Source organism: Wyeomyia smithii, chromosome 2, assembly GCF_029784165.1.
Source record: "Wyeomyia smithii strain HCP4-BCI-WySm-NY-G18 chromosome 2, ASM2978416v1, whole genome shotgun sequence".
In the NCBI taxonomy this organism is placed as follows: domain Eukaryota; kingdom Metazoa; phylum Arthropoda; class Insecta; order Diptera; family Culicidae; genus Wyeomyia; species Wyeomyia smithii.
This window is the reverse complement of record NC_073695.1, coordinates 212,509,352-212,525,420: the sequence shown is the minus strand read 5'-3', so window position 1 is coordinate 212,525,420 and position 16,069 is coordinate 212,509,352. Positions and strand designations below refer to the sequence as shown.

At 45.3% G+C, this 16,069-nt stretch overlaps 1 protein-coding gene across 8 annotated transcripts in view; it reads right to left on the bottom strand.

Annotated features, from left to right (window-relative positions):
- LOC129721196 (glycine receptor subunit alpha-4) overlaps positions 1 to 16,069 on the bottom strand; it is a 91,732-nt gene that overhangs the window by 3,227 nt on the left and 72,436 nt on the right. For 6 of the 8 annotated variants that reach the window (XM_055673476.1, XM_055673477.1, XM_055673478.1 and 3 more), the window contains exons 4-8: positions 15,250 to 15,349; positions 15,001 to 15,155; positions 12,642 to 12,719; positions 329 to 625; positions 43 to 272 (exon numbers count right to left, since the gene is read on the bottom strand). In XM_055673476.1, the coding sequence (XP_055529451.1) occupies positions 43 to 272; positions 329 to 625; positions 12,642 to 12,719; positions 15,001 to 15,155; positions 15,250 to 15,349 (860 nt within the window). The remainder of the gene's footprint in view (positions 1 to 42; positions 273 to 328; positions 626 to 12,641; positions 12,720 to 15,000; positions 15,156 to 15,249; positions 15,350 to 16,069) is intronic. The other 2 variants (XM_055673483.1, XM_055673482.1) reach the window with 2 other exon arrangements.

Sequence of the window (16,069 nt, the reverse complement as noted above, 5' to 3'; positions counted from 1 at the left end):
TAGAATTAAAAATAGAACTGTGAACATTAAAGTGAGACATACCTTAACGTAAGCGACCGGAGGAATGTCGGCTCGCATCCCGGTAAACATTGTCACTAGTGTTAGCATGCAAGTCACCAGCAGTGTGACTCGTCCGGGGATGGCATCCAGCCCAAGCCAGAAACTAAACCAGGACAACATGACCACTAGCGTGGAAGGTGCAAAAGTCTGAATCAGGTGGTGTCCTATTTGACGCTCGAACCGAAAATATACAGCTAATCGGGAAAAATTTCCTACAACGAAATTTTAGATGTCATAAAAAGTTGGTTAAAAAACGCTTCAAATTAACCGTATTTCTCAGGCATGTAGCCGTCAGTCTCTTCCAGCTGCAGTGGCTGGCCAAGATTGTACTGCAGCAGTTTGAGCTCGGGATTGATGGTGACACCGTTGTCGGCCCATTTGAGCCGAATCTTCTGATTGTGGTAGGAGAAGCTCTCGATGTAGATCGGACAAATCTGGATGTCCATCGGGTAGAGCTGGAATTCCATCTGGCAAGCGATGATAGCGTGCATCATGCAGGCGTACCGTACCGTCGAATTTTTGTATAAAGTTACCGAGGAGAACTTGTGCGTGAGTGTGGCGATTTCTGAAACGAGAACAAACTCCAGATGAAGGTCTTTTCTTCCGGTGGTTGATGAAACGACACTACCTACAACGGTGGTGATGTGCCGCTACGTGTGATGTCGTTGTTTTAAGCACTAGTACTACTATCAGCATTTTTTCATGATTTTTATACACTCGATGAATGCTCAAAATGAGGGTACTACTACAAATTTCTAATTCAATATTGAGCCACTAGCCGTCGATTGAAAAAATCAAAAAAGTTGTCTCATGATTTATGAGATAATGAGATTTGATGAGATTAATATGGGACACGTAATTTATATTTCGTATACAAAATCCAACACCGGTAATGTGCAATAATTGCAAGCGGTGACGGATTGACCGAAATAAGCACTAGTATTTCACAATATCAATGATTATATTCGATACATACCTTCAAAAGTTTGTTGTTGCTTAAAACGATTGCACATTATTTTGATGCCAGATTTATTAGGTACAAAAAATACACTTTAACCATGATTAATTTTTATGTTAAACGGCAATTAGATGAGTGTCTAAGTAAGTTGCTTACAACAATACAATGTCAGAGCTTTAGAACTTCCAGCAGAAAAGGTTAAGCTTGAGAGCCAGTTTGCGAGAGGCGCAACCGCATGTTGTTTTGATGTTCTCCGATTGAGCTGAAATTTTCAGCGTTCGTTTGTCTGTTTAAGGTAGGAAGTTTTGCAAAATTTCATTTTTTTTTTATTGAGGTTAAGTGGGGTGAACGGCCCTTTAAAATGATATGTCCAAAAACGTCCAAATACTAAAAAGTGCAATAACTCCTACTAGACTTGATGGATTTTTCTAAAAATTTGTGGTATTATTTTACCCTAAGAGTACTTCAAAACGCATGGCCACAATATACGGTAAAGAGGTAACATGACGAAAAAAAAATGTATTTTTCTTTTAAAAATTGGCGATTTTCAGGGTCACCCTACTCTTCTCAGCATCGCTAGAAAAAATATCTGAATATGGCGTTTTCTAGAGTGTGCCAAATGGGGTAAGACGGCCCTGGACGAGTTTTTTTTTTTTTTCAAAAAACCGTCAAAATCACTAAAATCACTATAGTTACTGCTAGACTTAATAGATTTTACTGAAAATTTAAATTATCACTGTACCTTAACAGAACTACCTACTTTATCAGAAGATACGCAATTTGGGGTATTAAGTTGGAAGCAAGCGAAAACTTCTTGCCAGCGTGCTTTCGTCCATATTTAGGTATGGTATGCCAGTGTGGTCCGAAGCTCTATGTACTAACAATTACCGTGGAAAACTGGAATGTACCTACACTCTACAGGCTCATGTGCGAGTGCGTACCGTACAGTGTCATACGATGCAATCTGCGTCTTGTCCGGCCTGATGCCTATCAGCATCGCCATTAAGGAGGACAGAGAATGCTTCGACCAACGGACACTAGGAGCATACGAGGAACCGGTAGCTCATGCTCGAAGTCCCGATGGCAGCGGGAATGGTCCAATTCCACGATGGGTAGATGGACACACTGACTTATTCAGGAGGTATCAGATATCCGATGGGAATCAGGCAGGAGTGGGATCAGATGCCCTTTCCTGACTTACGCCGGTCGGGAGGCGACATGGTTGCTCATGAGGGGCTATGACGACCTTCACTGGCCATGACCTCACTGCTCCGGCATGGGCCACCATCAGGGCCGGATTTAGACGCTGGGAGGCCCGGGGCAAATTTGTCTGTGAGGCCCTCTTTTCTTAAAATATTTAGAGGTAACGTTCTGGAAGGTGACGAGCAAAAAAAAAAGGTCGCCCCAGGATTAGGGGGGCCCCTTGAATCGGGAGGCCCGGGGCATTTGCCCCCTATGCCCCCCCTCAAATCCGGGCCTGGCCACCATGGGACCATATAGGCGACCACTCCATCATGACCAAGGATAGAGGCTGAAAGGGGAACCCTATTAACAACAATGAATTTTTTCAAGATTGACGAGGAGGTGAAGGTAGTGGATGGGGCGGACGGGTTAGTAAACCCGTTTGCCAGGCATCGCACGGTCTCCACCGAGACTGGCGGATGCCGGTAAAGGCGGCGCACAGGTTGGTACACCTTTTGCGACACCGACAGGGGAGTTCCGAGTTGGGGCAAAGGCGGCCACGCCTAAGCCAGCACCAACCGGAACGGCGAAGACTGGCGGCAAGGTGGAAACACCTAAAACCGCCAAAGAACGGGAACAGATATCTGGGGCTATGCTACTCCCTGCGGTAGAAAGCCACACGAACAAGTTCCCAAGCATAGAGGCTGTGTCCGTACAACTTGATGAAATACTCAAGTTCAGGGACGAACGTAGCAACATATCGAAAGATTTGAAGCAATGTCTTTTGTTCCTACGTATGAACATTTGCAGCGCGAAATCCGAGTTTTCGCAAGCCCTTAAACGGGCTAACGATGCCGAAAGCAAGGCACTCGCGCTGGAGGCAAGGCTTAACCAGCCTAAAAACGGGAGTGCTGCAGCTGTGTCTAAATACACACAAACAGCTGCGGCATCGTTTTCCGAAGTCTGTTCAACTGAACCGACTGACAAACGTGCGAGAGGCTCTCCGGGGGAGTCGGCCCTCCAGGAAGCAACGAAGGCGGTTGTTCGGTGACAGCCAGGAAGCTGGCCCGTCAGTCCAGCTGAGCAAAGAACCGACAAACGGCGAAGCCACGGGTTGGACCACCGTGGTGGACAAAAAGCGGCAGAAGCGGGAACGACGTGTGAAGCGTGGCGATCGCAAAAAGAAGCCGCAAGGGGCGAACAGGCAGAGTAAGGGTGACGCGCTCATTTTCAAGACGGATGCGTCTAAATACGCTGAAGTCTTGAAGGCCATGAGAGGCGAATCTAAGCTCAAAGACCTCGGTGCGGATGTCAGGTCAATTCGTCGGTCACGCACTGGCGAGATAATCCTTGAACTCCGCAAAGAGGCAAAGGGCAAGGGCTGTGCCTATAAAAAGGCGGCCCAGGAAGTGCTAGGCGAGGAGGTTCAAATCCGAGCCCTCACTCCTGAAGTGACTCTCCCGCTTAAAAACCGGGACGAGATCACCGAAGGGTGCGACATAGCACAAGCCTTCGAGCGAGAGTGTGGAGTGGTAGTGACCGCGGAGGCAGTTTGTCACCGCAGGGGCCCGGCCGGCACCCAGGTTGCTATCATAAAGCTCTACTAGCGGAGGGTAACAAGGCCCTGAAGAAGGCCACGTTGAAGATGGGTTGGTCGGTCTGCCTTCTGGGCACCTTCCAACAGCCTGACGTTTGCTTCAGGTGCTTTGAGCGGGGGCATAAATCCTGGTCGTGCAAAGGGCCCGACAGGTCCAATTTATGGCCACAAGGCACGGGACTGCGGTGCACCTCCCAAGTGTCTGGTATGCACCGGTAAACGGGACGCCAAACACGCCATGGGAGGCCCCAAGTGTCCGGCTGCACGGCCGGCTACTAAGCCGCAGGCCTGAGGGTGATACAGTTAAACCTGAACCACTGCTAAGCGGCGCAGCAGTTGCTACACCAAGCAGCTGCTGAGTCGTTGTCGGACGTGGCCATCGTCTCGGACCCATACCGCATCCCAACCGGAAACGGTAACTGGGTATCGGACAAGTCTGTGAGGACGGCCATTTTCACGACAGGCAGGTCCCCGGTTCAGGAGATTGTGTCGACCTCCAGAGAGGGGTACGTTATAGCCAAAGTGGATGGAGTATTCTACTGCAGTTGCTATGCTCCGCCAAGTTGGTCTACCGAAACGTTCGCACAGATGGTCGATCAAGCCTTCAACGCTTGGCCTGTCGAGTGGGGAAGTCGCTGTACAAATCAGAGGGGCCAGGTCTTGTTGGAAGCTTTGGCAAAGCTCAACTTAGACTTGGCTAACGATGAATTGATCGAGATCGCAAACTCCCTGAAGGTAGGCAAGGCACCGGGACCAGACGGAATCCCGAACTTGGCCATCAAGACGGCCATCAAAGAAGCCCCGGGGTTGTTCAGGGCGGTCATGCAGAAATGCCATGACGACTGCCTCTTCCCGGACGTGTGGAAGCGCCAGAGGCTGGTGCTGTTGCCGAAGGTTGGGAAACCACCAGGTGATTCATCGGCATACAGACCAATATGCCTGCTGGACACGGCGGGCAAGGTGCTTGAGAGGGTAATCCTCAATAGACTGGTGAAACATACAGAAAGTGAGAACGGTCTATCAAGCAACCAGTTCGGTTTTCGAAAAGGTAGGTCCAAGGTGGATGCAATTCTCTCCGTCACCAGAACGGCTGAGGTTGCAATCCAACGCAAAAGGAGCGGCATTCGTTATTGCGCGATCGTCACGCTCGACGTGAAGAACGCGTTTAACAGTGCCAGCTGGGACTCCATAGCCTTAACGCAACAGAGTCTCAGAGTACCGACGCCGCTGTACAAGATTCTGGGTAACTACTTTCAGAATCGAGTGCTAGTGTATAACACAAACGAGGGTCAGAAAAGCGTTCCAGTTACCGCAAGTGTACTGCAAGGTCCGGTACTGTGGAATGCCATGTATGACGGCGTGTCAAAACTAACACTCCCTCCAGGGGTGGTGATCGTGGGCTTCGCCGACGACATAACTCTTGAGGTCTATGGCGAGTCAATTAGAGAGGTAGAGTTAAAGGCCGCGCTATCCATACGCGTAGTGGAAGACTGGATGCACTCCAGGAAACTGGAGCTAATGCACCATAAGACTGAAGTTATTGTTGTAAATAACAGAAAGTCGGAGCAGGAGGCATCGATCAGTGCTGGTGCATGCACTACCGCCTCAAAACGCTCCTTGAAGCTTCTGGGGGTTATGATCGACGACAAGCTCACGTTCAGGAGCCACGTCGATTATACCTGCAAGAAAGCTTACATGGCTGTGGCAGCGCTATCTCGCATGATGGCAAACAGCTCGGCGGTCCGTAGCAGCAGACGCAAAGTCCTTGCTAGCGTGACCACGTCCATACTCAGGTATAGAGGACCAGTGTGGTCCAAGGTATTGAGTACCTCGTGCCATTGCGGCAAACTCGAGAGTACGTACAGGCTAATGTGCCTAAGGGTCGCGTGCGCATACCGAACAGTGTCGTACGAGGCGGTTTGCGTCCTGGCTGGCATGATGCCCATCAGCATCATCGTCAAAGAGGATGTAGAGTGCTTCGACCAACGCAACACGAGGGGTATACGCAACACCATACGGTCATCTTGAATGGCCAGGTGGCAGCGGGAGTGGTCCAACACTACGAAAGGTAGATGGACACACCGACTCATTCCAGAGTTAGCGTGCTGGAATCATACGCGCCATGGGGAAGTAACCTTCCATCTGACACAGATCCTGTCAGACCATGGCTGCTTTAGCCAGTACCTGCATAGGTTCGGGTACGCCGAGTCTCCTATGTGCCCGCTTGTACGGGTGCGGAAGAAAACGCGGAGCATGTGTTCTTCACATGTCCGCGTTTCGAGCGGATAAGGTACGAAATGCTGGCAATAAGTGGGACGGACACGACGCCAGAGAACATTGTGCGTAGGATGTGCAAGAATAGGGAAATCTGGGATGCGGTCATCAAGGCCGCACCACAGATCGTTAGTATTTTGCAGGGTACCAATCGACGGGAACCCATTGATGTGCCCCAGTTAGTTAGCGATTAACTAACTGGCCTGTATAGGCTGCTCTGCTACCCGTAGAGGTAAGTGCAAAAAGCACGACTGGCCTTCTTCCTGAAGTAATGCCTAACGGCGATCCCGGGGAGACCAAGGGCTTTAGTTGTTCAGCTTAAGGTTGCTCAGCATGGGTAAAAGCAGGAGGTATCCGATTAGGTCGGGAGGCACCGTGGCAAAGTGAACTTTCAACTGACACAAATCCTGTCAGGCTATGGTTGCTTCAGGCACAGGCTGAGTCCCCCTGTGTCCCAAGTGCGTGGTGCGGAACAGACTGCTGAGCACGTCTTCTTCGTTTTGTACGTGCGAGGAGCGACATGATAGCAGTGAGCGGGCCAGGCACTACTCAGGGCAACATAGTTCGGAGGATGTGCGACGACCCGGACATCTGGAGCGCGGTTACTACAGCCGATTCTCAAATTATCCTGGAGCTGCAACGTGTGTTGTGGGTCAACCACCAACACGCCAGTGTTATTTAATTGTCAGTTTCCAGGTAGTAACCTAGGAGGTTATAAGAGTAAAGAGGGTGCATCAGGCACAAAAGCCGCTCCCCGACGTAATACCTAACCATCGTCCCGTAAAGATTAAGGCTTGGAGACTGGATGGGTTTAAGTGGGTCCAGAATAGGTCGAGTAGGTGTCTGGGGAAGTGTAACTACCCCAGCATCACTCTCCTAGTTTCATACCCAAACCCTGAGTTGGATTCGTGTCTGTTTGCAGATTACCCCGCCACCTTTCAAAAAAAGCAGCACCTGCAACATATTATGAAATAATCTGATCAATATTTGTTGTTTTGAAACTTTTTCAACGGTTCAAGAAACTATCTAAACAGCTAATGTATTTTCAAATCGAACATTAAAACAATCAATATATTGTTCAAAATTTTGGATTTACATTTTTCCGGATTACAAATCCGAATCTGATTTTTGTACGAAAACATAGGAAAAAAGGTCAAGACGGTAGGTTTTACACGGAGATGTGCGACTTATTGATAAGCTTTGAAGTATCAATTACTTCACTTTCCTTTGTGGTGACAGCAGTATCACTCGGTCTTAGGATACTATTAATGCATCTGCGCCAAACACTATCTTTTAGTTTACTGCCAAATATTGAACGCAAATTCTACGCTTAATTCGCCGAACATGCTTCATGGCCATAGAGGGCCACCGTGAGAATCAGTGTCTTATAGAATGCAAGTTTTGTACGGGTTGCGAGATCTTAGCTGGATACGTAGTCCGTGAAAGGCCCTGTTTGCGACCACTACTCGTCTCTTTACCTCAGGGCTAACCTTATTGTCGGGCGTCACCAATGTGCCCAGATAAATAAATTCGTCGAATACTTCAAATGTTTCCCCATCAATCGCCACCGCAACATCCGACGGGCTACCACGCTCTCTACCAGCCACCATGTACTTTGTCTTGGTATAGTTCATGATAAGTCCTATTCTCACAGCTTCACTCTTGAGAGGTCCGAAGGCCTCTTCCACTGCTCTACAGTTGATACCAATGATGTCGATATCGTCCGCAAAACATAGAAGCATGTGAGACTTCGTAATGATGGTGGCGCTTTTTTGCACACCGGCTCACAGTGGGATCAAACTAAAAAAAGACGGACAAAAGTCTTTTTCGACGTTTTAGCATATAGGTGTCTTCAGACATCCACAAAGCCACCTGGAGATCACCTGACTTACAAGTGGAGAACCAAATCGACCACGTTCTAATCGATGGTAAATTCTTCTCTGACGTCATCAACGTTCGCACCTACCGCAGTGCGAATATTGATTCGGATTATTACCTTGTTGCAGTATGCATGCGCTCAAAACTTTCGACGGTGCGAAACACGCGTCAAAGTCGCCCACCGCGACCAAACATCGGGCAACTACGGGACGCCGAGGTTGCACGGGAGTACGCGCAGCAGCTGGAAGCAGCATTACCAACGGAAGAGCAGCTTGGCACAGCTACTCTTGAAGATGGCTGGAGGGACATTCGATCAGCCATAGGTAGTACTGCTGTAGCGGCGCTTGGTACTATGGCTCCGAACAGGAGAAGAGACTGTGCTGTGTTAGCTATTATCCTTTCCCACGATAAGTCTACATGTAACCTATTAACATTCATTATTTGTAAACCCGAGCTCTTCGCTCTTATTCAAATCATTTCACACTTCCAATCGAACATGAGTCTTAGTCATAAATTCCTTACAACATTTTCCAGACAACTTTCCCATCCTCATTTCAATACGACTTCAAGCAATACATTTCACAAGCACTTGAAGTGACAAACCTCACAACATCTTTCCATACCATATTATCCACATTTCATAAATAACATGCACCGTGAGAAGCATGAGTCGATGCAACTCTTAAGCCGAACGTAAACATTGAGCAGGCCAAGAAGTGCAACGTCTCGCATTTCACATATCGTTACTAACCTACATTTTAATTCTTACAAGCAGCACTCACCACGCTCAGGAACTCAAGCGCTCCGCGTAGCGTGCAACTATATCTTTCTCAAATACAAATATATCTTTCTCTTTCCCTTAAGTAGACTAATTATAATCGATTCCTATTGGAACGAAAGCTTAAGCGCAATTTGAATAGAACCGATGTATGTTTAAGAAGATAAAGGAAAACCAACTGAAGGTTTCATTATTGTAAACTTAAAATGAAATAAACAGAATTGTTACAACCATCATTGGAGTTAGACTGATTCTCACAAATGCCGAAACCCATCCGCCGTTTGACGACGAGTGCAAACAGTTAGTGGAAGAGAAGAATGCAGCACGAGCGAGAATGCTGCAACACCAAACAAGGGCGAACATGGAGCGCTACCGACGCGCACGGAACAGGCAAAACTCGGTCTTACGGAAGAAGAAGCGCCAGGAGGAAGATCGAGATCACGAGGCGATGGAGGCACTGTACCGTGCGAATGACACACGAAAGTTCTACGAGAAGCTGAACTGTTCCCGCAAAGGCTATGTGCCACAAGCCGACATGTGCAGGGACCTGGGCGGCAACCTTCTCACGAACAAGTGTGAGGTGATTGACAGGTGGAAGCAGTACTACGATGAGCACCTTAATGGCGATGTAGCAGAGAACGACGACGGAGTGGTAGTAGATCTCGGTGTACGCGCAGATGACGACAGAATCCCAGCCCCTGACCTCCAGGAGGTTAGAGAGGAGATCGGCCGTGCTGAAAAACAACGCTGGAGCTGACCAACTCCCCAGCGAGCTGTTAAAACACGGTGGTGAATCACTGGCTAAGGCGCTACACTGGAGTTGTATTGCTGCAACTACCGCGCAATCACGTTGCTGAACGCCGCCTACAAGGTACTCTCTCAAATTCTGTGCCGCCGACTATCACCGTTTGCAAGGGAATTCGTGGGGCAATACCAAGCGGGATTAATGGGTGCCCGCGCCACCACGGACCAAATATTCGCGGTACGGCAGGTCCTACAGGAGTGCCGTGAGTATAACGTGCCCACACATCACTTGTTCATCGATTTTAAATCGGCATACGACACAATCGTTCGAGACCAGCTATGGCAGATTATGCATACGGCTTTCCGGATAAACTGACACGGTTGGTCAAGTCGACGATGGATCGGGTGATGTGCGTAGTTCGAGTTTCGGGGACACTCTCGAGTCCCTTCGAATCTCGAAGAGGGTTACGGCAAGGTGATGGATTATCGTGCTTGCTATTCAACATCGCTTTGGAAGGTGTGGTACGTAGGGCTGGTATCGACACGAGTGGCACGATTTTTAGAAGGTCTGTTCAGCTCTTTGGCTTCGCCGATGACATTGATATTGTAGCACGAACCCTTGAAAAGATGACGGAGACGTACATCAGACTGAAGGCTGAAGCCAGACGAATTGGACTGGCCATAAACGCATCGAAGACCAAGTACATGAGAGGAAGAGGTTCCAGAGAAGACAGTGTCAACCTCCCGCCACGAATTCATATTAGCGGTGATGAAATCGAGGTGGTAGACGAGTTCCTGGGCTCACTGGTGACTGCTGACAACGACACCAGCAGAGAAATTCGTCGACGCCTTATGGCAGGAAATCGTGCCTACTTTGGACTCCGGAGGACACTCCGCTCGAATAAAATCCGCCGCCGCACGAAGTTAACCATCTACAAAACACTGATCAGACCAGTAGTCCTCTACGGCCACGAAACCTGGACTATGCTCGTGGAGGACCAACGCGCCCTTGGGGTTTTCGAACGAAAGGTGTTGCGTACCATCTGTGGTGGAGTGCAGATGGAAGATAGATCATGGCGGAGGCGGATGAACCACGAGTTGCATCAGCTGCTGGGAGAACCACTCATCGTTCAAACGGCGAAAATCGGGAGACTACGGTGGGCTGGGATGTCGTTAGGATGTCGGACGACAACCCGGTGAAAATGGTTCTTGATAACAACCCGACTGGAACAAGGCGACCGACGGGGCGCGCAGCGAGCAAGGTGGCTCGATCAAGTGGAAGACGACCTGCGGGGCCTCCGCAGACGACATGGCTGGCGAGCTGCAGCCATGAACCGAGTTGAATGGAGACGACTTCTTCGAACAGCAAGGGACACTTCGGCCTGGAGCTGACCGATAAGGTAAGTAATGTTTCTTTACGGGTGGCTCAAAAATCGGATTTCAGACTGAATCAGGGATCTACGGACCAGGTATAAAGGCCACTATCCCTTCGGGTAAGTGGCCGACCGTTTTTTAAGCAGAGGTATACGCAATATAAATCTGTGCTACGATATGTCTGAAGCGCAACTATTGACATGCTAAAATCGGAATCATTCCAGACAGTCGGACTGCACTCCTGGCATTGAACTCTGTCACATGTGTTTCCAGACTAGTCTGGGAGTGCATTGCAATACTCACACAACACTGAACCTGGGAGCTCAGCGCATTTGCTTCGCTTTTTCGAGGCTCTTGCTTCATCGAGGTTCAACTTCTTCGGAAATTACCTCTCAACTTCATACCAGGTATGGAGTACCAATCCCAAAACGGTCACTGGTTTCAACAACCAATTAGTTCAACTCTATCAATGAGTTCGAGCATTTGATAATCTGTGTGAAACAACCGGGGACAGCCACAAAAGACAAACCACAGGCCAACAGACGTAACACTGGAACCCAGCTTCATCGCTACAAAAAACGATCATTTCAAATTTCCAATCAAATAACGTAAACGTAAACTGGGAATCGACCGTTAAATTGATATCGGGATATTTCGGCTCAGCGGTCCTTAATTTTAAAACAAATTATTTGATTTTGTCCAACTTTTCGACACCTGTTGGTGTCTTTATCAGGGAAACTATATTATTTCAATAATTTACATATTGACAACTAAACTAATTTCATCCATGAACAACATGTAAAAAGCTGAAAGCAGAGCGTCAAAGTTCTTTCTGTGCGACACTCTGACTCACTTAAACGCACTTTTGCATTTACTAGGAGCATTAAAATTTACTAAAAACTATAATCTGTTCAGGGTAACTTGTTTGAGCTTTAGGGCAACTTTTTTCGCTGTTGTCGACCAAGGTAATGCATGAAGAGATCAAACAGAAATTCTATCATATTTGTTTAAATTATTACTCTACATCTATAAAAAAATATGAAACTCCGAGATTCAACGTACAATATTACCATTTCATGTCAAGCCATGTATTCGGTCATCGACTCCGAAGCAAGCGAAACTAGAGCAAGATCTATTACAAGTTGAAACATTATTGCGGTCCTTCATGAAATAAAACTTGGCAAGGACTTTTTAATTTTGATAATGCCTCTAAGTTAAGTTATATCTTATGTCGATTTATTTAATGAATTTTACAATTTTTGTAAACAAGAATATCAATTACCAGTAAAATAGTGACTTCCATATGATACTGCGAACACATTACAAGTACCAAACCAGTGCAGCTACGCAATCATGTGAGATAATAATCCTAAATAGTTGAACAAACACAAACACACACATTAACTACGTTCAACTGAATACAATGCACTAGGAATAACCCGACTAACCACCAGCGGAAACAAATAGCAACAATTTACCACCAGTAGAGTGACGTGCAATCACGTGCAATTTCTAACCGGAAACAGACACTGACTTTTATTTTGTGCAAAATAAAGGTAATCCGACAAAGGAATCACACACAACCGAAATATCGACAGAAAATGGGGTGGGTGGAAAAATATTTTTATGTCGATAGAAGGTGGATACAAAAATGAAACGATCCGTGGAAAATAATGACATGGTTTTGCAGTCAGCAGTAAAAAGAAAAACAAAACTAAAACTGCAGTGTGACCAAAAATCAATAATAGTTCACACTCGTTTGCAAAACAAATGAAAAAAACAATAGTTTTACTCACCTTGCTGACGCATCGATGTCATACAACTGCTTTTGCCACACAAAACCCTATTAATACCTTCATTTATAAATGATTGACCTGCAAAAATTGTTCAGTTTTGGATTTGATTCTTGTTTGTATCTGGGTTGGTTTGGATATCTGTCGCGGGTTTGATTTGTGGTTGATTGCAATTGGGGCGACAATGTGGAAGTGGATCAGTGAGGAAAATTGCGCTTGATTTGTTGTTTTAGTTGCTAGAAAGTTGGTGCCAATTGCTGTTGATGGATTGCGCACTTGTGTGTGTTTTTTTTATTTGACATGGAGAGACGAATGAACTGAAATGCAAAATGTTGAGAACGAGAGAGTGAAAACCAATCAAATTAGAATCAAATCAACAAGGAACATTACATTTACTTGCTTGCGCTGCCATGCGAGCTTTCCAAATCGAGGCAATTATTCGGGATCGGTTACGCGAACTTTATTGGTGAAACCTGCAGACTAAGTATTAGCGTAGTTCGAACAGGAAAACAGCAGGAGCTATCGATCCCTGAGTTGGGTCAATAATTTTGCAACTTAGCCATTGCTCAAGGAATTGAAAACACAATCGAACTTTTAAAAACCAATTTAACAGCATTCCAAAATCGAAACAAATTGAAACACAAAAATTTTAACAATAAAACAAACATTGGCAAGCTGAACTCACTCGAAATGGCCCTGGAAACTCACGTGTGTAAGATAATCGGTTCGACTTTGGAGCAGGGCAAGACCAGGAATTTGCAAGAAAACTTTTGTAAAGGTAAAGGTTATCGATAGCTTTCATCGGCTGGAATACCGGCGGACATGGCCAAGTACGCGTATGACTGTGGCGCATTAAAATCAAGTTTAAAGTTATGTATTTATGTACACAAAAACACACATATGCATAGTTATATACACATACTCGAACGATTGCAATCGTTTCCAATCCATATAAGGACCACAACAGTGCCTCGTTTATGGGCATTAACCAAAAGTGCACTCTCATTTTCATGCATGGTTCTTCGGCTGTTCACCGAAGGCTTGCGGCGGAATGGATTTCCACGGATGTGTGCGGCTTGTTTATTTTTGACTTTTCCCTGATAGCATTTCCCGTTCCGGTTGGTTATGGTTGATTCCGATGTAGGGCTATTTCCTCTTCTGGGTAAGCGAAGTAGCAGCAGTAGATTGGTAACTTTATTTTAGAACTTGTAACGATTGCGATAACATAGGTGGAGTATGCACACTCATTCGCTGGAAAGCGCAACGGAAACGGGTTTAAGAAATCGAAAACGCTAACATGGTGGGTGCAAGGTGCGGTAATGCGCTAGGTTTGCTAGAAAAATATTTTCGTTACTGTAGGGCGTTTGTTGGTAAACAGTTCAATATTAACAGAAAACATGTCCAAAGATAAATAACGTAACAGTAATAAATGAATAATTTAAACAATTGACTACGACAACGAAAATTATACTAAAAAGTAAATTTTTCTATTTTACAATTGAGTTTCTATTGCATTTCATTGAAAATACAGTTGATGTCCATTGGGCTTCGTCACAAGTGACCTATAAGTTGCAACGATGTAAACAAAAACAGGGCATCAACAATTATTGGGTACGGTTACAAAATACTGTTTCACAAGAAGTTTTTGACTAGAAATTTTTGAGCCCCGATGAGGTAGCAATCCTAGTTCAATTTGCTCAGAACAAAAAAAAATTGAAATATATTTGACTCACGAATAAAGTGGATCGAATAAATTGCAAAGGGTAAACTTTTGTCACAACTTCCTGGCACGGATGTCCTAAACAAAGGATAATTATCGTTCGTGATGGTGGCTCAAAACACTAAGAAATGGAAAACCGAGAGTTTTCAGTGCGGCGTGCATTTTGTGTGGACAAACTTTTTCGTTAATATGCTTTTATTCGTGTGTTGAAATATTCGAAACAAGTTTAATTTATTCGCTGCTTGGGATCTGTAAGACCAAATTGACGACGTTTAATGTCTGTTGCAGAATAATAAATAAAAAAATAAAAAAATGAAGCATGAATATATTTTTTTAGTATAGGAGTTTGACCAAAAGTTTTTATTATTTTCTAGCAAGCCTTTTTGGAAAACCAACATAAAATCACAAAAGCAAACTGAAGTGCTTGTACTGAACCCACTGGCTACGGAAACTACCATAGCGATGACATATTTACAGTTGAAAGACAATCATATTTAAATCATGCACGCCTAATTCCCATAATAACACACATTAATTCTGGAACGATACCAATGAGATGACATCTGACATACGGCAGTTGACCTGGCACTCTAGCAACTGAGTGATGAAAGGATGAAAGAAAAAAAAATACAAACTACGAACCTGAAATTTTTGAGTTCAGAAAGTACGGATCCGGTTGCCAGAGGTTGTCGAAGAACTCGGGCGGAAGTATCACGTGGTCATCACCATCCTCGAAGATGTCGTCATGCAGATCCAGCCTCGACTCAACCCATTTCTGGTGCACAAACATATCTACTCTGCAGGAATGTACGTTTGTTGGAAATGCGAGGGAAGAAAGGAGGAAACTTTCGTTATTAGATATCATGTATTAGTCTGTCAGTTTCGGGTTACCTGAAATCCATGTCCTCCACATTGATCGAGTTAATGTCCACGACGAATATGCTAAACTCCACTACCACCGGTGTGCCCTTTTTCGAAGGCGGCCTCACTTCTGTAAGGTATAACAAGGATAGTGGAATATGTTTCAATATGTTATCTATTTAATATTAAAAATACTAAAATACTCATATATTTAGAGTAATTCTATGTTTCATTTTAATTTTTTTTTGATTGACGAAATACGGAATTGAGTCCAATATTTCTATTTAATTCTAACCTTAGCTTCACCACCGCTTTCTACAAGAAGATAACATTGAAGCTCAGCCCAGATAGCAGAGGATTCAAACCAACCCTGAAGATTATATTAATTGGTGGGTGCAACGGGTTTTTCGCGATTAGGCACGTGCCAAAGATTTTTTTTCTATTTTATTTGGTCAATGAAATTTGCATGGCCTTGACAATAACTCGAAACGAGAAATTCTGTCTTGTACGTTCGTGCCTTCTTGTTGCATTCCGTGAAAATAAACGAAACGCTGCTGCTGTCGTCCCCCGAGAGTTTCAGTTCAATTTGATTTGTGGGAATCGCTTTTTTCGGGTTGGTTTTCTGCTGCAACCTAAATTTAGCTAGTGAAAATATTATTAGAATAAGGCAAACTTAGACATGAACACAAAATGAGATGTTTGACAGTCAATAAAAAAATGTATATAATATGTTGGACATTTTATCAATCTTGTACGACACATTTACTTTATTAGTCGATCGATCAATGAATCCGCTCCACGCAATTCCGCGCGCAAGCTTCTTTAGAAGCAATATAAACTAAACTAGTTA